Source organism: Muscardinus avellanarius (assembly GCF_963383645.1).
Source record: "Muscardinus avellanarius genome assembly, chromosome: 3".
In the NCBI taxonomy this organism is placed as follows: domain Eukaryota; kingdom Metazoa; phylum Chordata; class Mammalia; order Rodentia; family Gliridae; genus Muscardinus; species Muscardinus avellanarius.
The window spans coordinates 132,033,209-132,058,504 of record NC_137788.1 but is presented as its reverse complement, the minus strand read 5'-3'; the positions used below and the strand labels follow the sequence as shown (position 1 = coordinate 132,058,504).

At 48.0% G+C, this 25,296-nt stretch overlaps 1 protein-coding gene across 1 annotated transcript in view; it reads right to left on the bottom strand.

Moving 5' to 3' along the window:
* Positions 1–1,598: 1,598 nt before the first annotated feature.
* MAP2K1 (mitogen-activated protein kinase kinase 1) overlaps positions 1,599–25,296 on the bottom strand; it is a gene marked incomplete at both ends in the record, with an annotated part of 98,657 nt that continues 74,959 nt past the window's right edge. Inside the window, 6 exons of the mRNA XM_080692788.1 lie at positions 1,599–1,712; positions 3,114–3,159; positions 3,794–3,855; positions 8,009–8,073; positions 10,035–10,236; positions 12,458–12,582. Coding sequence (XP_080548914.1) covers positions 1,599–1,712; positions 3,114–3,159; positions 3,794–3,855; positions 8,009–8,073; positions 10,035–10,236; positions 12,458–12,582 — 614 coding nt within the window. The remainder of the gene's footprint in view (positions 1,713–3,113; positions 3,160–3,793; positions 3,856–8,008; positions 8,074–10,034; positions 10,237–12,457; positions 12,583–25,296) is intronic.

Below are 25,296 nucleotides of genomic sequence, written 5' to 3'. Positions count from 1 at the left end.
CTTAAGGAAGGTAGCTGCCAGTCACACAGAAGGGTGCTGCACGAGAAGGGTTAGTACAAAGGCTGAAATGAAGCCAAGCGTAGGGGCGCACGCCTGTAAGCTCAATACGTGGGAGGCTGAGGAGGAGGATCGCAAATTCAAGGCCGGCCTCAGCAATTTAGGGCCTCCGCAACTCTTTTGAGACCTTGTTTCAAAAAACAAATAGAAGCTGGGCGTGTGGCACACGCTTGTAATCCCAGCATTTGGGAGGCTAAGACAGGAGGATCCTGTTTCGTGGACAGCCTCAGCTACTTAGTGAGACCCTTTGCAACTCAGTGAGACCGTTTCAAAATAAAGAATAAAAAATAAGGCTGGGGTGTAGCTCAGAGATAGAATGCCTCTGGGTTACATCCCTAGTACAGCACAAAACAAACACATAAATAGGGCTTGTGGTGGGTATAGCTCAGAGGTAGAATGCCTCTGCGTCCTACCCTCTACCACAAAAAAAGAGAAAAGACAAATGATAGGAAGCCCAATTAGCCCAGTCCCCTGAACTTGTTCTCCGCGTGGTGACTTCTGCCTCCCAGCCTCCTTCATGGCTTTACTGTCCCCACAACAATGCGGATAAATCATCTGATTCTTGCATAGTAGAGAAGTTGCAATGCCCACTACCTAAGTAGAAATATCTTTCATCCTTCTTAACTTGATAGTATATTTATTAGAATAAGAGATTAGATTTGTTAAACATCTGGATTAAAATGGTTAAAAGGATTTCATACATTTTTTAGGCACTATACACGTTGTTTACAATAGCATTGGTACTTGCATTGGGGGAAGATAGAAACCTGACACATTTTAATGCCTTGATCCATTTGTGACATTCAAAATAACTCCACCATTTTAGAAACACTAATCAAAACTTAAAGAGACATAATACTACTAAGTACCCCACACAGTATATTTAAAAATAAATATAGAAATATAACCAGAAGTCTACAAATCATCACAGTAGACAGACTGGTGAAGCCCCGGCTATCATGGCAGTGAAGGGCTCTGGCTAGATTTTGATGAAAAATGCTGAGTTCTACATCAAAAGCAAAAGATGCTAAAGTGATGTGATGTACACTTTCTGATGCTCAATTTCATAGCAGCAAAGCATGCTTCACATGCACTGCCTGTGAAGGCTCTTACAAGGCTCCCTCCCACTCACACCGAGAAGGTACACCTGGCAAGAGTGAAGTACCAAGTGTCCGTGAATCCTGACAGCACAGGCGGCCAGCCAGTCACGGAGCAAGAACAGCAGTGCAAATGTCAGTGAGATGACTACCCACAGTCACCCAGTGCCACTGTAGTTCAATTCAGCCTGGCATGTGTTTTGATCATCAACGTATACACAAACAGCCCCAAGCACAAAGCCAATCCACTTAGGGGGATAACAACAGTAAGAATAAAGACAGTATTAAAAATGACATGAGTACACTTTTGGCACATGCTGTGTTCTTCATCCTTTGTCATAGGTGAAATGCACGTCTGAACAGAGACAAGCATGGGAGAGAGGCCCAGGAGCCACACGGCACGCCCCTGGGCAGAGGACTTGGTCTATGCTGCTTCCCAAAGGCTTAGATACCAGCTGCATGAGTTGGTGTACTGGGCTGGTTAAGGCCAATGGTCGAGCAGAGCCAACCTGCAAAATCCACTTCCTCAGCATCAGATCTCTTGATAAAAGCATGAACCTGCATGCAAGGAAAACAGGGAAAGGAAACATGTTAAAAAAAAAAAAAAAAAAAAACTACCAAAGCCAGGCATGGTGGCACACGCTTGTAATCCCAGCATTCGGGAGGCTGAGCCTGGAGGATCACGGTTTGAGGAAAGCCTCAGCTACTTAGTGAAGCCCTCCTCAACTTAGTGAGACCTAGTTTCAAATTAAAGAATAAAAAAAACAGGGCAGGGGGTATAGCTTGGCAGTTGAATGCCCCTAGGTTTCATCCTCAGACCTGCAAAAAAAAAAACAAAAACAAAAACAAAAAAAACAAAAACAAAAAAACCCCTACCAAGAAGGAAAGTTTAAGTCTTGGGTGCAGCCGGGCGTGGTGGCGCACACTTGTAATCCCAGTATTTGGGAGGCTGAGACTAGAGGATTGCGGTTCATGTCCAGCTTCAACTCAGTGAGACCCTGTTTCAAAATAAAGAATAAAAAACAGGGCAAGGGGTGTCGCTCAGAGGTTGAATGCCCCTGGGTTCTATCCCCAGACCCACAAAAAAAAAAAAAAAAAAAAAAGAGAAAGAGAAAAAAAAAAGTCTTGGGGAATAGTGTGTGTGCTACACTTGGAAGGGGCTCCTGGCCCTGCCCTGGAGCAGCAGTAGGGCCAGCTGCAGGCTGAAAGCCCTGTTCTGTCTGCCTTTGCCAGTTCCTCCAGCTGCGAGGCCTAGGCAAGTCCCTCACCGCTCTGGGCTGCTCTTGCAGAATGGAACAGGGATGAAACCCTCCCCCCTTCACTACCTCACAGACATGGTAGAGCAGCAAGGGAGATGGGCCCGAGTGAACGTCACACCGAAGGCCACTCAAGCTCTGCACGTCTGGACATTATAGTGTTACGTCCCACCCACCCGGCCACAGTTGAGAGGAGGCTGGTGGGGAATGCTAAGGGCAAGGGGGGCCAGTCGGTATCAGAACAAGGCCGCCCTTGCCGGGCATGATGGCGCACGCTTGTAATCCCCAAGCTTGGGAGGCTGAGACAGGAGGATCAAGCAGGTACGAAGCCAGCCTCCGCAGGCTTAAGAGACCCTGTTTCCAAATAAAAAATATAAAATAGGTCTGGGAGTGTAGCCCAGAGGTAGAAAGCCCTGGGTTCCATCCCTAGTGTCACACACACACAAACACACACAAAAATACAAGGCCACCCCACAAGGAGGCAGACTGGCCCTCTGCTTTGACTGCTTCAGGCTCTTCCTTGACATCCCAGGGCGATCCCAGACTTTCCTTGAGACTGATGGGAGGACAGCCTGCAGCCCCAGACTCAGCTGGCCATCAGCAATTAGTGCAGAATAGGGAATGGACTCAGCAAGCCTTGGACACATGTTTGAGAGGAGACCAAGCTAATAAACAGGTACTGTAAAATCTGAAATAAACTTACCATGAGTTGCTTCAGATCTGCTCTCTCTGCGGGGTTTTTTATTAAGCTAAAAGGAAGAAAGATGATGTGAGAGCCACTGCCTGGCACTGGTTCCAACTCAAATTACTTGTGTTTGCATGCCTTCCCCCTACACAGTAGGCTCTGAGGAGGATGCCTGAGCCTTACTCATCTTCCTGGTCATGGTATAATACAGTGCCCACAGTAAGGTAATAAATTCTCGCTGAATTAAACTAAGGTCAAAAAGCAATATGCCAGCCAGGCGTGGTGGCGCACGCTTGTAAGTCCAGCATTTGGGAGGCTGAGACCTGGAGGATCGCGGTTTGTGGACAGCCTCAGCTACTTAGTGAGACCCTTTGCAACTCAGTGAGACCTGGTTTCAAAAAAAAAAGGGGGGGGGGCAGGGGGTATAGCTCAGAGGTCAAATGCCCCTGGGTTCCATCCCCAGACCCGCAAAAAAAAAAAAAAAAAAAAGCAATATGCCAATCCCTGTAGAGCCAGTGCTGAACATAGCAGTGAGAAGCAGGCACATCACATAGAAAATGCTGGCACTCTGTGAGAAGGGCTATGATCGTGGCGGTCAGGGATATTCAAGAGGGAAAGGGAAAACTGCTGGTCTCAGAAATGGGCTGGGGAGCCTGACAAGCCCAGGGCACCCTTCAGAGAACAAGCAGCAAACTTACCATTTATTCACAAAATCTTGAAATTCCAGACTGAATACTCCACTGGGCAGTTTTGGAGGAGGCTGCAAATACATTAAGACGTGAGAAACGCCCAGCTCTTGTTCCCACCATCCCCTCCCGTCCCGCCTCTGCGCAGTGCTGCCTCCAGACAAAGGCAGGCTCTGCGGAGGGCCAGCGCCTGTGGGCTCACCCTGCTGAACCATCTGTGCCACACAGCTGGTAGAACTGGGACCATGTTGGTCGCTCCACCACTCACTTGCCTGGTGACTTTGAACAAATCGGTCTCTCTGAGCCTCAGTTTACTCTTCTGTGATGAGGAGGTTGTGCCTATTGAGCTCTGGGAACCTCCAAACTCTGACATTACAATTTTAAGTGTGACTGGTATGGAAACGTCACCAGCAATTATTATCAGCAAAGGTCATGGGATGTGCAAACCACCAGCTATAACTCATAAGTCAGGGCTGCAGAAGCAAGCAAATTAAAAAAAAAAAAAATCCCTTTTCTGAGCCCTGGGAAGACAGAAAGGTACCAAGTCCCTAACTGGCAAGGGCTGAGTGGGTCTAGAAGAACGTCGCCTATACACTCCAGGCGAGAGGCTGTTTGGGCCTTGCTAACACTGGCAGCAAACCCTGTTTTCCCATGGTGACCACGCAGGGCCACATAGCACGAGGCCTGGAGCACCAGGAAACGTGGTTCCACCTCCATGTCCTGTGCTGGGAGCTGTGTGTAGCTTCCTTGGGATAAGGTGATACCCAGACACAGCCTGAGAAATTCCTGCTCCAGTGTGTGGTCCAAAACTAACAGGTGATGTCGTGGTACATGCCGGTAGCCCCAGCTATTCAGGAAGCTGAGGCAGGAGGATCTCTTGAGCCCAGGAATTAGAGACCACCCTGGGTGACATAGGAGACCTCATTTCAAAATAAAACCCAAAACAAAAAAGTGTCACTCACCCCCTATTAAAAAGTCCAGACTAACTCTGTTCCCCTGAAGGCCTTGTCAGTGTAGCCAGAGGACAACTACAACTCAGTTCTTAGGAATAGTGGCCTAGGACAAGCCCCACCCTGCCTGTCCTTGAGCTGAGGGCGTGACTGAGGGAGAGGAGAGACCAACAGGCTGCCCCCCCCAGGCCAGCGTCCACTTCTTAAGTAGGAGGGAGCCAGGCAAGGGAGGGCCGGGGGCCAGCAGAGGTCCTGGGAGGCGAGCGATGGTGGGAATGGGGAGCCAGGAAGAACAGCACTGGGTGGGAGGGGCCCGAGCTACTTTTCATTCTGGAGCTTCAGCTTCCCCAGCTACATGAATCTGTCCACCTCAGCACATCTGGGAGGACTGAGTAGGGACATGTGGAAGGAGGCAGCGCGCGTGCACACAGGAGAGCCGCAGCTGCACACTTAACCTCAGACAGGTCTTTCCTTAGGACTCCTGGGAACCCAGAGTCTAACAGTGCAGGGCTCCAGCAGGGGCGGATGGTGGCTTTTTCCTGGCTCCCACAAACCCAACACACTCTGCCTTCTAAAACCCTTCAGCAGCACAGATCAGAACCTGAACTTCTAGCTGGGCGTGGTGGTGCACGCTTGTGATCCCAGCATTTGGGAGGCTGAGACTGGAGGATCGTGGTTCACGGACAGCCTCAGCTAATTAGTGAGGCCCTCTGCAACTTTAGTGAGAACCTGTCTCAAAATAAATAATAAAAAAATAGGGCAGGGGGTGTAGCTCAGGGGTCGAATGCCCCTGGGTTCCATCTCCAGACTCCCAAAAAAAAAAAAAAAAACCCTGAATTTCTTTTCTGCAACTCATGGTGCTTAGTATAAAGCTCTGCAGACAGTAAAGAGGTAAATTAAACTCCACAGTTGAGAGTGGACCAGTGACAGTGATTTGGGGAGGGGCATTGGGGATTGAACCCAGGGGCATTCTACCTCCAAGCTACACTCCCAGACCTATTTTATTTTTATTTGGAAACAGGGTCTCACTAGAGTTGCAGAGAACCTCACCAAGTTGCTATGGCTGGCTTCGAACCTGTGATCCTCCTGTATCAGCTTCCCAAGTACTAGGATTACAAGAATGCACCACCACACCCAGCTGATTTTTTTTTTTTTTTTTGGTGGTACTGGGGTTCCTGGAAGCCCTTCTACCTCCGGGCTACACTCCCAGACCTATTTTTACATTTTTATTTGGAAACCGTCTCCTAAGCCAGCACGCACGGTTGGCTTCAAACCTGCGCAATCCTCCTGTCTCTACCTCCCAAGTGCAGGGATTACAAGCTTGCGCCACCACGCCCGGCTCCAGCTGATTTTTTTTTTTTTTGGGGGGGTACTGGGGTTCCTGGAAGCCCTTCTACCTCCGGGCTACACTCCCAGACCTATTTTAACATTTTTATTTGGAAACAGGGTCTCCTAAGCCAGCACACGCGACTGGCTTCGAACCTGCGCGATCCTCCTGTCTCTGCCTCCCAAGCATGGGGATTACAAGCTTGCACCACCACGCCCGGCTCCAGCTGATTTTTTTAACCTCTAAGGCAAACAAGGATTTTCCCTGTTGAATTTTTAATGGACAAGAGGACCTTTTTTGAGATTTCTTGGCATTTGGTTTCAGAGAATGATAAACAAGTGCAAGAAGTTATTTCACTAGTCTCTTGAGAAAGAAGAAAATGGGGTGAAACCCTTCCTCTGGTGCCCCAGCTGGCTTCCAAACATGCTAGAAATGGTTTGTCCCTTCTCTTCAACTACCAAGGCTGCTCCTATGGCCACAGAGCTGGTGCTCCTGTCTCCTGCTCTAAAATCCTACTGTGGCCCCCACCCAGCCCCATCCTCCACTGCATAATCTTGGGGCCTTGTCCACAGTTTCCACTCCCCCAAACCCAAGTTTGATGAATGCAGTCTTCTTCCTTGATCTCTTTTTCATTTATACTTATTGGTATATATATTTTACAAATAGTGCTTTTTTGTATTAAAGTCAGCCAATGACAATAAGCAAAAAGAAAACTTTAATCACAATTTCATGAAGAGATAACTACTATGTTTTATTACTTTCCAGGCTTTATAGGTACATATAGAGATTTTCTTAATGAATTGATCATAGTATACATAATATTTTGTACTTTTTCTTTTTTTGATGATATAAGGAATCAAACCTAGGGGCATCCTACCTCTTAGCTACACCCCCTACCCCCCTTTAAAAAAAAAAAAAAAAAACGGGTCTCACTAAGTTGCTCCGCACTGGCCTCAAACCTGTGACCCTCCCATCTCAGTCTCAGCCTTCCATGAGTATTATAGGTGTGCACCACCATGCCCAGCTTGCAGCCTGCTTCTCTCACACAATTTATGGATATACTCCAGATCGATTCTATACTCATGTTTATTTTCAGAGTTTTTTAATAGCACTTATAAGCAAAAGCCCTACATTGCACAGATACATGTGTTTGCCCTGCTTCCCCTACACAACCTCTTCTTTGAGACGAGAATCTTTGCTTTTCCACCTCTGGATCCCTGTCCACGCGCGTCTCACCCACCGTGCTCAGCACACAAGTGCACGGGAGGCCTTGGAGGGCGAGGGCACGAGCATGTGAAGTGGCAACTTAGAGGCTCCTGAGTCTTAGGAAGGAGGAAGGAAGTCCCTGGGACAGGAGGCTTCGAAAGCCTCCTGCAGCTTCTGAACCCGCCACTCAGTCCCAGCAGCATGAGCCACAGAGCAGAACACAAGCACCCTGGGGACCATACTGCAGGAACCACTCAGGTTCCCAGTTAACTAAGCCTCTTTCTTTTGGCTATCTTTCTTTCTTGGTACTAGGAATTGACCCCAGAGATGTTCTATCACTGAGCTACAACTCCAACCCTTTTTACTTTTATTTTATTCTTTTGTGGTAATGGGGACTGAAATCTGGGGCATTCTACCTCCAAGCTACACCCTTATCCCTATCTTTTATTCTTTATTTTGAAACAAGGTCTCACTAAGTTGCAGAGGGCCTAAGTTGCTGAGGCTGGCCGTGAACCTCTGACCCTTCAGTCTCAGCCTACCAGGGCATGTCACCATGCCCGGCTTACTTTTATTTTTGAGATGGTCTCCCTAAGTTGCCCAGGCTGGCCTCAAACCTGAGATCCTTCTGATTCAGCCTCCCGAGTTGCTGGAATTACAGGCTTGTGCCACTGTGCCCAACACCAAGGATATTTTCTTAAAAGCAGCAAATAAATTCCAGGGTCAAGGAAACCAGGCAGTACTTACCTCATTGACTATGTAATCCAACAACTCAAAAATTGCCATGGGAGGTCGACTGTCCATTCCATATGCTATTGATTTTATAAAAAGAAAAAGAAAATATTTCTCAGAAACAGGAGGTTACTTGTCAATATGAGATGAGGGGCTGGGCATGGATCCCAGGGTCTAGTTATTGTTGTGGACAATAACTAGAACCACCACAGATACAGCAGCACGATTCTGAGCTCGGCCACAGGTAGGTTTATGACCCCAGGCAAAAAAGGTGACCACGGAGACAAAGAATTGAGTCTTGCAAAGTGGCAATAGATGATACTTGTATCTGCGTGTTCCTCTTATATTAAGAGAAGAGCAAATGAGATAAGGACTTAGCCATTTGGGTTTTTCCTCTGTGCCAGGGAGACCAAACCTAGGACCTTTAGCATGTGAGGCCAGTGCTACAGCACTAAGCTATGCCCTGGCCCAGGCCTTAGTATGAATTCTCCCTGGACGTGGGTGTCTCACACCCCAGTGTCAGAGAGTCTGGGGCCACAGCTGCCAGCCCTTCCAGTGACCCGCCGGCAGCGCCACTGGCCCCGCTGCTTCTCCCATCACACACGCTCTCTCCCAAGTGGACCTCCTCAAGGTACAGATAGCTCTCCCTGGCCAGGCAAGGACTTCTTGGCAGAGTACTCCCTGAGAACTGGGCCCTCTGTGCCCACGCTGAAGCCAGGAGCTACTGCACAGCACTGGCACCTGGGCAGTCGCACGCGGTGCCCACAGGCCTGCGTGGTCTTGGCACATGAGGTTCTCTGTGCCTCAGTTTCCTCACCTCCAAAACGGAGGCTGTGATAATGTTCACAAACTGCTACTAAATAGAAAATGTCAGGACACTGGATGGAGACAGAAAATAAATTACGGGTTGCCAGGGGATGAATTTGGAGGAAGTTATTAATGGGGACAGAGTTTCTTTTGGGGAGATGAAAATGTCCTGAAATAAGATAGTGTTGATGACTGCACAATACAGAAGAATATACTAAAACCACTGAACTGTGTGCTTTGAAATGTCTATTTTATTTATATATTTATCTATTTATTTTTATTTATTTATTTTTTTTTTTTTGTGGTACTGGGGTTCCTGGAAGCCCTTCTACCTCCGGGCTACACTCCCAGACCTATTTTTTATACTTTTTTAATTTGGAAACAGGGTCTCTTAAGCCAGCGCGCACGGCTGGCTTCGAACCTGCGCGATCCTCCTGTCTCCGCCTCCCAAGCGCGGGGATTACAAGCGTGCGCCACCACGCCCGGCTGAAATGTCTATTTTAGAGCTGGGCTTGGTGGCACATACTTGTAATCTCAGTACCTGGGAGGCTGAGACAGAAAGATCAGAGTTTCAAAGCCAGTCTCAGCAACTTAGCAAGACCCTGTTTCAAAATAAAAAATAAAATAGGGTTGGGAGTGTAGCTCAAGGTAGTATGCCCCTGGGTTCAATCCCTAATGATAAAAAAATATTTTCATCTATGTTATGTTATATGACTTTTACCTCAATAAAAAGAAATCCAGCCAAAAAGTCATGACTAAAATGCAAATTAATACTGGACATGATGGTGCATGCTTGTAACCCCAGTACTTGGGAGGCTGAGACAAGAGGATCCAGGTTCCCAGACAGCCTCTGCAACTTCGTGAGACCCTGTTTCCAAATAAAGAATAAAAAATAGGGCTGAGGGTGTAGCTCAGAGGTAGAATACCCCAGGTTCAATCTCTAGCACCACACACACACACAAAGGTGTGTTTTTTTAAAAAGCAAATTAATGTATATAAAGTGTTAAACACGGGATGTAGAACATATTGAGATACTTAAAAAATGTGATGAAATTATTGGTAATAACAATCATTTCCTATATCCACCTAGAGACCCCTGCTGTTTGCCCCTCCCGGCCCCTGGCTGGCATCCAGAGAGAGAAGCAGTGCTGGTGGATGTGCAGAGAATCAGCCCTCCAGAAACCCCTGACAAGGGAACCCACAGTCCCAGCTGGGGACACACCAGGCCACTCACAGCTGAGGGGCCTCCCAGGGGTCCTTGGCCTGGGAGGTGTCTCGGCCGCATCTCCCTCCACCTGGCACCCAAACATCAGCTCCAGCTCCTTGGCATCTGGAGGAGGGATGGGATACCTCCCAACTGCCATCTCCACCAGAGAGAGCCCCATGCTCCAGATGTCCGACTGTACAGAGTAATGAGTCCCCTGGAGTCTTTCTGGCTGCAGGAGAGAGAGACACAGTTACAATCACCCCAGCTAGACAGGACCCTGGTTTTCCTGCGCACTTTTTCTTCTGTCCCTTCCTCTGGACAGCTCATATCCTGTTTCAGAAGCTCCACTCACCTCTTGAATCTGACCTTCTGTTTGCCCCCTACTATATTTACCGAATCCAAGCAGGCCCTGTGGCTAACCCTCCTCGCTCTCTATCTCCTCTATAACCTGCCCTGGGCTGCCAGCATCCAGCCAGCCAGGCCCTGCTGCCAGCTGAGCTGCAGGTACAACTTTGCCCGGCCCTCGCTCGCTCGCACGTGCAGGGCAGCCTGCCCCAAGCCCAGCATGAGAGGCTCATCTTATCACCTGAGTCTGAGAGATGAAGCGTGTGGAACACGGGTCACAAATGAGGCAGTACAGTGGGAAGAAGAACAAAAGATCTGGGGCCAGGGGACTTGAGTCAAACACCAGCTCTGCCACTTATAATCTATGGACCCTGAACCTCATTCTCCTCATCTACAAAAGAGACTACGCTGCTAATAACAGTAACAACAACACAACAAACATCCAGTCTTCTTACTAGTGTTAGTTACTGGAGAGGCCGAATCAGACAAAGGTGTGTCAGATGTTGCAAAGTTCTACAGGAATATGAGTTGATATTGAAAGAGACAAAAAGTATATAGAGCTATACTAAAGCTATTGTTTTTACTAAGCATTAGTTCAAGTATCACATCTATTTAAGAATCCTATTAAAAATGTATTATGACTATCATTCATTTATTTAGATCTCAAATTAACTTCTCCCATAGGATTTTTAACCAACACTCGACTATTTTGAAAATGAACATGTAACCACAAAACCCAACCACTAAACCCTGGATCAATAAGTCCCAAGGCCTGTTAATTGATTTTGAAACCCAAGAGTTGGTAATTGGGTGGCCCGTGGTGCCAGCTGCTTCGTTATTAGCTGTTTAGGGAAGAGGCAACAACGGGGGGAGAGCGTGGAAGAGCATTCTACGAGGGCCACGAGTGCAGGCCGTGGGTCTGCGTCAGCAGCCAGCAGTGATCCTGACCACGGCTGGAGTTACAGCCGGGGAGGAGCCAGCAAGTAGGAATACAGATCCGGGCATGAACCTCCCACAGGGATCCCAGCGCAGCTGGCTTTCCGCTTTCAGTCCTGGCTTGGCAAGGTTATATAGGCAGGTCTCTTAACCTCCCTGAACCTAACTTCCTCACCTCTGAAATGGGAATACTACTCTGCTGAATGGAACAACATTAAAAGATCAAATGAGGCCATTTAATGATGTGCAAAGAAGTGTCTGACAGCCCACACAACACTCCGCATGGTCAGGTCCCTCGCCATCTCGAGGCTTACTTCCACCCCTGTAAAGATCACCACTCTCTCTGACCACACCCCCATGCTCTTCCCCATGTCAGTTCTCATTCTGACTCACTTTTCTACCTTTCGCCCAAACATTTACCCACTCAACACCTGATCCAGAGGGGCAAGAGGGTATAGCCTTCGCTCCGCCCCAAGGAGCTCACTGTAGGAGGGGGGGAAGAGTTCTATGTTGATGTGGCCATGGGCGTGGGGACAGCCACACTAGCACTCCCAGGCCAGTGGGGCCAGTGGAGTTGGGAGTAAGAGGGGAGACTTCCAAGATGGGGTGGGCTGAACTAGAACAGAGATTCCGGCCAGGGGGCCAAGTGCACTGTCGCCGTGGTGAGAGGCAGAAAGAGGTGACTGGAAACATGTAGGGAGGAGGGAGAAAGGAGGCAAGACGGAGAACAATTCTAAACAGACTCGGGAGCTGGGGTCACTAAAAGCTAAAAGGCCAGGGAGGTGGGGAGGAGGATAAAAGTCAATTTCTGCCGTGGGAAACAGTGATGCTATCTACTGCTCATAAAAGTGGCAAAGGCAGGACTACTTGGAGTAGTCATATCCGAGCGTGCAGGTAAAGGTGCCCAGAGGGTAGCTGGCCCTCGGGAAGGGAAGCCAAGGTCTGGAGTTGGGGTGATACAAGCTCTTCTAGTGAGTTAAGACTGTAATTATGCATCAAGGCCTACAAAAGGCCAAGACATCTCCCCACTAGGCTTCAACTTCTCAGGGAGCCCCATCTCCTGACCCCCCACCCCCAGCACAAGACTCTGGATCCATAGGGAAGGTGACCACTTGGCTCTTACTTCTGACCTACTGAGAGGCTTGAGAAATGGAGCCCGCTGTTCATACCGACATGTAGGACCTTGTGCCCACGAAGGAGTTGGCCATGGAGTCGATAAGTTGCCCACTGACTCCGAAGTCACAGAGCTTGATCTCCCCACGGGAGTTGACTAGGATGTTGGATGGCTTGACATCTGTAGGGAAGACAAAATAGAAAAGTAGGGAACTGACATACGAAGGCTAGAGAAGAGAAAGGTCAGTGCTCCAGAGAGATGGAGCTCAGGACACACCTGTCCCCTTCAGAGGCAACCCTCGGCTTGCAAGCACTGGATACCAAGACCCCTTCTCCCCCTTTTTCAGGGTCAAAGAAGGATTGCCAGGGGGGGAAATGAGTAGCTGCTGGAGATGTAGGACAGAAAGCCAGAAGACATAGACATGGCCAGATGACCCACATGAAGAGGTCAGTCACTATGAATAGTCAAGATTCCAAAGTCTGTTGCTTTAGTCACCTCTACTGGCAAGACACTGTCTATAACTGGATCATAAGGGAGGGAGGCAGAAAACACTTAAGACCTATATGCTTGCTGAGGCTACAGATCAAAGACTAACACGGGTAAGAGTTCCTATTCATGAGCCAGGTGTGGTGGCACACGCTTTTAATCCCAGTACTTAGGAGGCTGAGACATGAGAATTACAGGTTCAAGACCAGACTCAGCAACTTAGTGAGGCCCTCTGTAACTTAATGAGAACCTGTTTCAAAAGAAAATATAAGCTGGTTTTGGTGGCATGACTGTAATTCCAATACTTGGGAGGCTGAGACAGGAGAATCACAGGTTCAAGGACATCTTCAGCAAGTAGTGAGAATCTAATCAATCTAATAAAACCCTGTTTCAAAATAAAAATAAGCTGGGTGTGGTGGTGCCTGTTTGTAATCCCAGTACTTAGAAGGCTGAGACAGGAGGATAGCAGGTTCACAGCCCGCCTCAGCAATTTGTGAAGTTCTTTGCAACTTAGTGAGACCCTGTTTCAAAATAAAGAATAAAAAGTTGGGCTGGGTGTGAAGTACAGAGGTAAAATGCCCTTGGTTCAATTCCCAGTACTACAAAAAGTAAATAAATAAATAAATAAATAAATAAATAAATAAATAAATGCCAGGCATGGTGGCGCACGCTTGTAATCCCCGTGCTTGGGAGGCAGCGACAGGAGGATCACGCAGGTCCGAAGCCAGCCACGATGGCTTAAGAGACCCTGTTTCCAAATAAAAATATAAAATAGGTCTGGGAGTGTAGCCCGGAGGCAGAGGATTTCCAAGAACCCCAGTACCACAAAAACAAATAAATAAACAAACAAACAAATAAATAAATAAATAAATAATCAATCCAGGCATAGAGCCAGGTTGTAATTCCAGTGCTTGGGAGGCTAAGACAGGAGGATCGCACAGGTTCGAAGCCAGCCTCAGCTACTTAGTGAGACCCTGTTTCCAAATAAAATATAAAATAGGTCTGGGAGTATAGCCCGGAGGTACAAAAGCCCCTGGGTTCCACCCCCAGTACAAGAAAGAAAGGAAAGGAAAGGAAGGAAGGAAAAAAATAGGGCTGGGGGTGTAGCTCAGAAGTAGAATGCCCCCGGGGTTCAATCCCCAGTACCACACAAAAAAATAAATAAATAGCCTGGCATGGTGGCGCAGGCTTGTAATCCCCGTGCTTGGGAGGTGGAGACAGGAGGATTGCACAGGTTTGAAGCCAGCCGCGCTGGCTTAAGAGACCCTGTTTCCAAATAAAAAGTATAAAATAGACGCTGGGCATGGTGGCACACGCTTGTAATCCCCGCGCTTGGGAGGCAGAGACAGGAGGATCGCGCAGGTTCGAAGCCAGCCGTGCTGGCATAAGAGACCCTGTTTCAAAAATATAAAATAGGTCTGGGAGTGTAGCCCGGAGGAAGAAGGGCTTCCAGGAACCACAGTACCACCAAAAAAAAAAAAAAAAAAAAGTATAAAATAGGTCTGGGAGTGTAGCCTGGAGGTAGAAGGGCTTCAAGGAACCCCAGTACCACCAAATTAATTAATTAATTAAAAAATCCAGGCATGGTGGTGCATATGTCCATAATTACAATACTTGGAAGGTAGAAACAGGATTGGCAGGTAGGAGGACAGCAAGCAGTGAGACTTCTATCAACCTAGTGAGGCCCTGTTTCAAAATAAGAATAAAAAGAGACAGGCTTGGTGGCGCACACCTGTAATACCAGCATTTAGGAGGCTGAGACCAGAGGATCACAGTTCGCAGGCAGCCTCAGCTACTTAATGAGACCCTCCGCAACTCAGTGAGACCCCGTTTCAAAATAAAGAATAAAAAAATAGGGCAGGGATGTAGCTTGGAGGTCAAATGCCTCTGGGTTCCATCCCCAGACCTGAAATAAATAAATAAATAAATTAATTAATTAAAATAGAATAAAAAGCCGGATGTGGTAGTGCACGCTTGTAATCCCAGCATTGGGAAGGCTGAGACAGGAGGATCTAGGTTTGAAGACAGCCTCAGCTACTTAGTAAGGGCCCTTTGCAAATCAGCGAGACCATGCTTTAAAATAAAGAATAAAAAATAGGACTGGGGGTGTGACTCAGAGGTAGAATGGTGCTGGGTTCCATCCCCAGTACCAAAAACAAAACAAAACAATAACAACAAAAAAAATAAGAATAAAGGCTAGCTATGGTGGCACACATGCTTGTAATCCCTGTACCTGGTAGGCTAAGAAAGGAGAATCATGGGATCGCAACCAGTCTCAGCTATTTAGCGAGATCCTTCACAACTTAGTGAGACCGTCCTTGTTTCAAAATAAAGAATAAAAGATAGAGCTGAGATTAGCTCAGAGGCAGAATGTCCCTGGGTTCAATTCTAAGTACCAAAAAAAAAAAAAAAAAAAAGGAGGAAGAGGAGGAGGAGGAGAAGAAGAAGAAGAAGAAAACTGAGTTGGGGGAGATCTCAGAGTAGAATAGAATGCCCTTAGGTTCAATCCCTAGTACCAAGAAATAAAAATAAATAAAAATAAAATAGGGCTGGGGTGTAGCTTGGAGGTAGAATGCCCCTGGAGTCAATCCCTAGTACCAAAAATAATTAATTAATTAATTAAAATAAAAATAAAACAGGGATGGGAGTATTAGCTCAGAGGTAGAAGGCCCCTGGATTCAATTCCCAATGCCACAAAAAGTAAATAAAACAGGGCTGGGGATACAGCTCAGACACAGAATGTCCCTGGGTTCAATACCCAGTACTCCCCCCAAAAAATTCCTGTTCTTGACCTCTGTAACACACGCAGAGAATGGGGTAGGTGCTGACTTACACCTCTCTTTCACTAAAGTCACTCACCTAACAGCTGATACAGCTGTACCTCCTGTTAGTCAAGGCGAGCCCTAGAGGCCTGCACTTACATCACCCCCTCTAGCCCCATCCCCACCCATGCCTAAAGTTACAGGTCACTGGCCCTCTGTCTGCAGGGAGAGGTGAAGTTGTGTGTGTGTGTGTGTGTGTGTGTGTGTGTGTGTGTGTGTGTGTGTGTGTGTGTTACTGGGAATTGAACCCAGTGGCATTCTACTTCCAAGCTATACCCCCAGATCAATTTTATTTCTTATTTGGAAACAGAGTCTCACTAGGTTGATGAGTGTCTCCCTACATGCTGAGGCTGTCCTCGAACCTGCAATCCTGCTGTGTCAGCCTCGCAAGTACTGGGATTACAGGTATGCGCTCCCACACCCAGCGAGGTGAACTTTCACATGTCTTTTCTCCCACTATCTCCTCTACACAACTGTTCTGTGATGTCAAAAGACCAGAGCCTGTAGTGGGGAGAAAAACCCGAGTTAAGACCTGGTGGAGGTCCTGAGACAGGGCTTTGTGAGAGCCATGTGCAGGGACATGAACTCAGGGACATTCTACCTCTGAGCCCAGCCCTATTTTAATTTTTATTTTAAAACAAGGTCTCACTGAGTTGCAGAGGGCCTCACGAGGTTGCTGAGGCTGGCTGAGAAACAGGAACTCTTTACTGAAAGTAATAACACTATATAGAACATCTGAATACTATATAGAACATAGAAATAACACTATATAGGACATAGAAATCTTTACTGAAAGTAATAACACTATATAGAACATCTGGAAAAATCAGTGAAAAAACCAAACCACTCATAGTTCCCATCTACCGGGGGACTATTAACATTTCATTATTTTTCCCTCAAGAATCCTTCACATGAATGCATTTATTTATTTATTTATTTATTTATTTATTTATTTATTTATTTTGCAGTACTAGAGATAGAACCCAGGGACATTCTATCTCCGAGTGACACCTCCAGCCCTATTTTTTATGCTTTATTTTGAAACAGTGTCTCATTGAGTTGCAAAGGGCCTCACTAAGTAGCTGAGGCTGTTTGGGAACCAGATCCTCCTGTCTCAGCCTCCCAAATGGTGGGATTACAAGTGTGAGCCACCACGGCTGGCTTTACATTTATTTATTCTTAAATCCTAACAAGTCTACTTAAATTTGTCCTTCCTTCCTTCCTTCCTTTCTTTCTTTCATTTTTTTCTTTTTTTTTTTTGTGGTACTGGGGTTCCTAGAAGCCCTTCTACCTCTGGGCTACACTCCCAGACCTATTTTATACTTTTCTAATTTGGAAACAGGGACTCTTAAGCTAGCATGGCTGGCTTCAAACCTGCGCGATCCTCCTGTCTCCGCCTCCCAAGCGCGGGGATTACAAGCGTGCGCCACCATGCCCGGCTAAATTTATCTTTTCAAGAGTAAATTGAAAAAATATTCCCCCTCTCATCTCCTTGTGAGCCTCTGCCCTGCTAGCCCCACTGGCCCTGCGCCATCTCCAGCCAGGGTGGTGACTCCAGCCCCTTCAGCCTCACCACTCTACGCCCTGAGCTAGAACACTACCTGGCACATGGTGGGTACTTTAAACCCCTTGTTAAATGAGTTCACTGTGTACACATTCGCTGGCATTCACACATGTGTACACACACAGCCATGGTGGTCTAAGACCAGCCCTCGGCCTGTCATGCCGCCCGCAGCACTGATCCAGGTCAGGCCTCAGTGAGGAGCACAGGGCCTTCCAAAGCTCTGAGCAACCCCTACCTCCTGCAAAGAAACGAGGGGAAGGCCAGGATGATCTTGAAGGCCTCCGGTCCCTCTGTTTCAAGATGGAGGCAAAAGGCCAAAGGCCCAAGGCGTCCAGGGGCTCGCTCGCGGTCACTGAGCAAACACTGCGGAATGCTGGAAGCAGTGCCCAGACTTCAGATACCTGGACCCATCTCCCACTCGCCCTGCCACCAGACCCCTCGGCTGCCCTGGTCACCGAGAATGGAACACACGCAGGCACCTGCAGCCTCCAGGCAGAGCGCTGTGAAAAAACTGGCCAAGCCCCACTGTCAGGGAGCTTACATTTTAGTGAGGGGACAATGAGTAAACCAGTGAAGGAACGTGTGATGGCAGGGAGCTTTATGTGTCATGAAGAAAATAAAAATTCTTTCCCTGAGGGCACAGAGAGTGAGGGGCTGCTGTGGAGGGTGGTGAAAGTGGGCCCTGTGAGGACCGGAACCATGACCTGGACAGAGAGGGAGTGGCGCGGCCTCCTAGAGAGCCGAGAGCAGCAGCTGGCAGGAGGTGCTCTGGCATCACAGGCCTCTCGGAGGACAGCCCCTGGAGGGCATACGTCAGGGTATGAGACACGATGCTGCACCACAGGCCCCGCCTGGGAGAACTGGGTGTGTGGCATGCTGTGGGGACTGCGGGACAGCCCAAGGGAGGCACTCGAACACCACCGCCCCATGCCACAGCCCTCGTGCCCATGCCGGACCACAGCATCACCCAGACGCTTCCTGGGCCTGTCAGACTGTGTTTCAGAGCAAGAGAGAAGGACTGGCGAAGGAACACTGGCAGGGGCCTGTATTCCAACCTGGCCCTGCGGCCTGCGCCATGCAGTGTTAAGCAAGCGGCTCTGCCTCCCTACGATGTGGTGTGCTGTCAGCAAAGTGGTGACAACTGCGGCTCTCAAAACATCACAAGATGCACACCAGGATCAGCGTGATCACACCATGTGTGGGAATACAAAGACAATGATTTCACAGGAGGCCCTGCAAGACCAGAGCCAGACACCACTCTCTCCCCAGCAGAGCAGCCCCTCCCCTGGCCCGGGGGCCCTCCTCAGCTGGCTCACCGCCTCTCCAGCCTGCAGCTGCGCTCAGGAGTGGCTGCCTGCCTCCTTTCCTATCCCTGCATCTGATTTCTATTCACATGGCAAGCAAACCTCCTTGTTCAAACTTACATAACACTGCCTTCCTCCCCCAGCTGTCAGTGCCAGCTTCCCGCACCCACTCCAGGGAAGCGCAGAGCCTGAGGAACTGCAGAGATCAATGAGCTGGAGAGGAGGGGGACCCTGTGGGCGTCGCTGGCTTACCACAGGTGCACCGCACACGGCCCCTCCTCACTGGAGCCAGTGCCGCTGCTGCCCAGGCTGCAACCTCCATCCATCCCCACCTCAAGAAGGCCCCTCAGCCATGCACCAGGGCACATGCCTGCAATCCCAGCACCTGGGAGGCTGAGACAGAAAGGTCACAGGTTTGAGGCCAGCCTCAGCAACTCAGAAAGACCCTCAGCAACTTAGCAAGACCCTGTTTAAAATACAAAATAAAAAGGGCTAGGGGACCAGGCATGGTGGGGCACACTTGTAATCCAGTACTTGGGAGGCTGAGACAGGAGGATTTGGGGTTTCCAGCCAGCCTCGGCTACTTAGTGAGGCCCTCTGCAACTTAGTGAGACCTTGTTTCAAAATAAAGAATATAAAATAGTACGGGGGGCTATAGTTCGGAGGCAAAATGCCCCTGGGTTCAATTTCCAGTACTGGAAATAAGAGGGGGAGGGCTGGGAAATGTGGCCTACAGGTAGACTGCATCTGGGTTCAATCCCTAGTAATACAGATTTAAAAAAAAAAAAAAAAAAGAGGCCCCAGCCAAGCCTGATTCTTCTTCTCTGGGAGCAGAACAGAAGCTGAGTCGCAGCTCAGAGAGTCACTTCCCGGCCTTCATCAGCATCTCACACGTACACAGAAGCAAGCCACTCCCACACGGCTCCTTTCCCCAGCATCTTCCTTCAACCAGAACGCCCTCCTGGGGCGGCCCCTGCACAGAGCCTGCTGTGGCCGTCTGCCTCAGAGCAGAGCCCAGCCCTTCGGCCTCCATCACTTCTTCATTCCCTCTCCACGGTGTCTCCCCGGCAGCTGGCCTGCTCCTCTAACCACGCCTGTGCAAGGGTCTCGCCTCCTGTCTTCTCCTGGAAAGTCCTCCTCCCATCTCAGTCTCACCTCCACTTCTAGTGCCTAGCTTTTCAGAGTCCCCTTCCCAACTTAGGGTGCGACCTGGCTCCTGGAGTGCAGGGAGATCTAGGCTCCCTCCCACACGTCCTGGCAGAACCCTCAGAGGTAATTCAAACTCTAGGCCTCCTGTCTCCACTTCCCAAGGCCCGCTCCAGGCCCTGGGATGAAGAGGCGATGAGAGAGGGGTCCAGCCACCACTGGACCGCACTGCATTCGTGAGAAAGCATCTAGAGCAGCAGGCCCCAGGCTCACCGGCTTCCCTAGGAAGCTCCCACAGGAGCTAGAGGGGATGCCCAATCCTGCTCATTCTCTGTAACAATGAGTAATCCCTCCTTCCTTAAAAAATGAGCAGGAAAGCCAAGCGTGTTGTTGGTACACACTTGTAATCCCAGTACATGGGAGGCTGAGACAGAAGGATCACAGGTTTGAGGCTAGCCTCAGCAACTTGTAAGTCTTCTGCAACTGAGACTTTGTCTCAAAATAAAAAGATTAAAACTAGTTCTGGGGATGTAGCTCAGAGGTAGAATGCCCTTGGATCCAATTCCCAGTACAAAAAAAAAAAAGACAGGAACAGGGGTTGGAGATACAGCACAAAGACAGCACCTGCCTAGCATGTGCAAATTCCTGGGTTTGATCCCCAGCACACAAAAATGAAACAAAATAAACAAACAAAAAGAACAAGGCTTTATGAAAAGCCAAATGGAAGAAAGTGCTATCCTCTCTAAAATTTTCTGCCCTAGAAATAACCACTGTTCAAATCTCCCTAAATTTTACGGAGTGCGTTTTTTCTTTTTCTTTCTTTCTTTCTTTCTTTCTTTCTTTCTTTCTTTTTTTTTTTTTTTTTTTTTTTTTTTTTTTTTGGTGGCACTGGGAGTGGAACCCAGGGGATTTTCTACCTCCAGGCTATACTCCCAGACCTATTTTATACTTTATTTGGAAGTAGGGTCTCACTAAATTGCTGGGAGCCTCACTAAATAGCTGAGGCTGACTTCAAACCTGTGCAATCCTCCCGTCTCAGCCTCCCAAGCGCTGGGATTACAAGTGTGCGCCACCACGCTCAGCTACCAAGTACATTTTGTAGCCCTTTACAGCAAGAGGTTTGGATACAACAATACAGGGGACACTTGTTTATTCTACAAACACTTCTATAGAGAGCCTGAGCTGAGCAATGAGTCCCTGTCTGTCTTCAAGGCCAGAACATGGAAGCCAACAAACACATGTGCATGGACGCAGGTGAGAGCACAGACAGACGCATGGTCTACAGTCTCCCCAGGACCTGGGTCAGGGCCCCCGGGGGATGCCAGCCCGCCTGCCTGGCTGCCAAGTCAGATGGGACCAGGCGCACAGCAAGGCTCTCGTGGATTCCCTGCGTCCGGCTCTCTTCGTTCTATTCAGCATAGGTAATATTAAACGAAGCCACACTGGTTGTTTCCAATGGGATGGGAGAAGGCGGGCACTGAGGAGCAGAAGGGCAATAGAGGTGTGGCAGTGGGTAAGCAGGGCCAGAGGCACAGCCCACAGATCAGCAAGCTGAGTGACACACAGAAGCCAGGCTGGCTTGTCTGCAACGGGGCAAACCCTGTGTTTTAAAGACAGGAAATGGCTGGGCATGGTGGCCTGTAACATGCTTGTAATCCCAGTACTTGGGAGGCTGAGACAGGAGGATCACAGGTTCTCGGCCAGCCTCAGCTATTTAGTGAGACTCTGTTTCAAAAAAAAATAAAAAATAGGGCTTGGGTGTAGCTCAATGGTAGAATGCCTGAGTTCAATTGCCAATATCACAAAATAAAATGAAATAAATAATAAAAAGGGCTGAGGGTATATAGCTCAGAGATAAAATGCCCCTGGGTTTAATTTCCAGTATCATAAAATAAAATAATTGTTAAAAGACAAATGAAGCCAGGTGTGATGACACATGCTTATAAATGCAGCATTTGGTAGGCTGAGACAGTAGGATCGTGGTTTGAGGCCAGCCACCCTCAGCCCCAAGAATAGGGCTGGGGGTATAGCCTGGAGGTAGAATGCCCCTGGGTTCCAGCCCCAGTACCACCCCCCCAAAAAAAAAGACAAATAAGATTTTAAATATATCTTTGTTTTGTGAAGTGGGAAATCAAAATCAGGAATTTGAGCATGCTTAGGTAGGTATTCTTCTACCACTGAGATATACCCTCGGGCCCAAATGAGATGGGGGGGTATTAGATCAAGCCTAAGGGCATTTCTACCTCCATGCTACACCCCCAGCCTTATTTTTTAAATTCTATTTTGAAACAGGGTCTTGTTAGGTTGATGAGAGTCTCACTACTTGCTGAGGCTGTCCTCAAACCTGTGGTCCTCCTATCAGTTTCCCAAGTACAGAGATTACAGGCCTGTACCACCATGCCTGGCCCAAATAAATTTTTTTTTTTTTTTTTTTTTTTTTGGTGGTACTGGGGATGGAACCTAGAGGCATTCTACCTCTGAGCCACACACCCAGCTCCATTTTTTATTTAGGTTTTATTTTTATTTTATTTGTTTATTTGTTTGCTTGTTTATTTTGGTGGTACTGGGGTTCCTGGAAGCCTGTCTACCTCTGGGCTACATTCCCAGACCTATTTTATACTTTTTTATTTGGAAACAGGGTCTCTTAACCCAGCGCAACTGGCTTCGAACCTGCCTGATCCTCCTGTCTCCGCCTCCCAAGTGCGGGGATTACAAGCGTGCGCCACCACACCCGGCAACTTTTTATTTTTTAATTATTTATTTATTTTCTTGGGGGGGGTACTGGGGGTGGAACCCAGAGGCTTTCTACTTCCAAGCTATACTCCCAGACCTATTTTATATTTTATTTGGAAACAGGGTTTCACTAAGTTGCTGAGAGCCTCACTAAGTAGCTGAGGCTGGCTTCAACCTGTGCGATCCTCCTGTCTCAGCCCCCCAAGGGCAGGGATTACAAGCATGCGCCACCACGCCCAGCTAACTTTAGGTTTTATTTATTTATTTATTTATTTATTTATTTATTTATTTTTAGTATCTTTGGCAAATCCTCAAGAGCCCTTCTCTAAGGATGGAAAAATGGAAGGAAAAGGAATATGACCTGTATAAACTAAGCCACAGGCTGCATAAGAGGTAACCTCAGCTAGCTGTGGCCTCAGGGAGCTAATTAAGAAGCAAAGATAATTAAAATTCAGAGAAAATCTCAAATCCTTCAATTAGTATTGCCTGTACCCTCTTTTCCCACCCAAACATCCTTTCCCTAGAGAGCTGATAAAAGGCTCCACCTCTCTCCTCCACTCCCCTTCCCAGTGAAAATAAATGCAGCTGAAAGATTAGGGAAAGCTAACCAACAGAAGGGAGCAGCCACACTGCTCTGGCTGACGGGCACCTGCTATGTCAAGCTGGTGAACATGTTTCCTTCTTTAACCATAAGAATGGTGTGAAGGAAGCATCAGGGCTCCCTGTGCACAGGTGAGGAGCACCGAGGCTCAGAGCGGAGGCGCCACAGTGTATAAGTAGTACAAGGCTGCTTGCGCTCTAAATTGCTGATGGAGTGCTGTCTCCAGAGCCCACAGTCAAAGCCAGACAACGGAGCTCTTGGCAAGCCACCAGGAGCTGTGCCCCAAAGGTTCAAAAAAGTCCTAAGTAAGTGTGGCTAGGGAAGAAGTCACATCACAGAGGCAATAAGCTCTCTTTCTGGGAATGGGATCAGACTTGAAATATTTTCTGCTCAGGTTTAGGAAGTGATGCTTCTCTAGGCACCAACTCATTCTACTTGACAAATCTTGACTCCAAGAGCCTCCAGGAGCAGCGGGAGCCAGAGCTTGTTTCCCACCTCCTTCTGATTAACAATCAAGTTCAAACAGTGAGCTTAGGAGGAGCATACCTCAGGTCCTATCAAACAACGATGTATCCCCTCCACCTTCAAGAATTTTACAAGCAAGCCCAGCAACTGCATTTTCCGGGTTTTGGGCCCTTTGCTCTCTAAGATTCCTTGGCTTTGCACTGCTCACTTTCTCTGTCCTCATGCACCCCTCCCTCTCTGCTCATCCCTGAACCAATAGGAGCAGAAACTGTGACACTTAAACATGGCATGATGTTGCAACTGTGGTTCAGGAGTTGCTTCTGTTCCCACACACCATTCCAAGAAGTAGTCTCCATTTTGAAAACAGGTGTAATGAAAGCCACAGCAAAAGATATAAGGGTTACACTCAGAGGAGAGGGATGAGGAGAGAAGGAGAGAGCGGGGGCAGGATGATAAGGGGGGGAAGTGGGACAGTAAAGGGAAGTTTAGGGACCTGAGATTGATTCCTTAATCTCTCATTTCTAAGGACCCCAAAGTAGCATTTGGCGCGCGCGCGTGCGTGCGTGCGTGCATGCGTGCGTGTGTGTGTTGATCCCAGGGACGATCTAAGCTACACTCCTAGCCCTTTTTATTTTGAAAATAGGGTCTCACTAAATTACCAAGATGGGCTTTGAATCTGTAAGCCTCCTGTCTCAGTCTCTCGAGTAATGAGATTATAGGCATATGCTACCACACCCAGCAAGGTCCACTTTAGGGATAGGGAAACCAAGGCTCCACAGCAAAGTCCCTTGCCAAAGATGAAGAAGTCACCTTGCACTTAAGATGACTGCGTATTTCCCCTGAGACTATGTGGGCTCCTCAGAAGAAAAGAGGAGCAGACATGCAGGTCTCACAAGCCAATCAACCACCTACTGACAGGAAAACCATGTTGACTAAGTTGGATACATAATCATATGCGATGCAAGAAGGGAAATTAGCTAAAACCTGTTTTGGCCTGATGAAAGCTAATTTTGCTCAGCAGGAAGAGAGGGAGGAAAAAAAGACTAAGGCAAAGGAAAAAAGAGAAATCTGTTAATTTTTTTCTTTTTTCTTTTTTTCTTCTGTAGTGCAGGGGATGAAACCCAAGGGTATTCTATCTCTGAGTGACATCCCCAGCCCTATTTTTTATTCTTTATTTTGAAACAGAGTCGCACTAAGTTGCAGAGAGCCTAAGTAGCTGAGCCTGGCCACAAACCCAGATCCTCCTGTCTCAGTGTCCCAAGTACTGGGAGTATGGGCATACACCCCTGCAACTGGCTAAAATCCATTAATTTATTTTTTGTGGTACTGGGGATGGAACCCAGAGACTTTCTACCTTCAGGCTATACTCCCAGACTTATTTTATACTTTATTTGGAAACAGGGTCTCACTAACTTGCTGAGAGCCTAACTCAATAGCTGAGGCTGGCTTGAAACCTTTGAGATCCTTCTGTCTCAGCCTCCCAAGCGCTGGGATTACTAGCGTGCACCACCACACCCGTCTTGAAATCCATTAATTTTTATTTGTTTGTTTGTTTGTTTTGGTGGTACTGGGGGTGGAACCCAAGGGCTTTCTACCTCCGGGCTATACTCCCAGACCTTTTTTCTTTTTATATTTAATTTGGAAACAGGGTCTCACTAAGTTGCTGAAAGCCTCACTAAGTAGCTGAGGCTGGCTTCGAACCCGTGCGATCCTCCTGTCTCAGCCTCCCAAGCGCAGGGATTACAAGAGTGTGCCACCACGCCCAGCTCCATT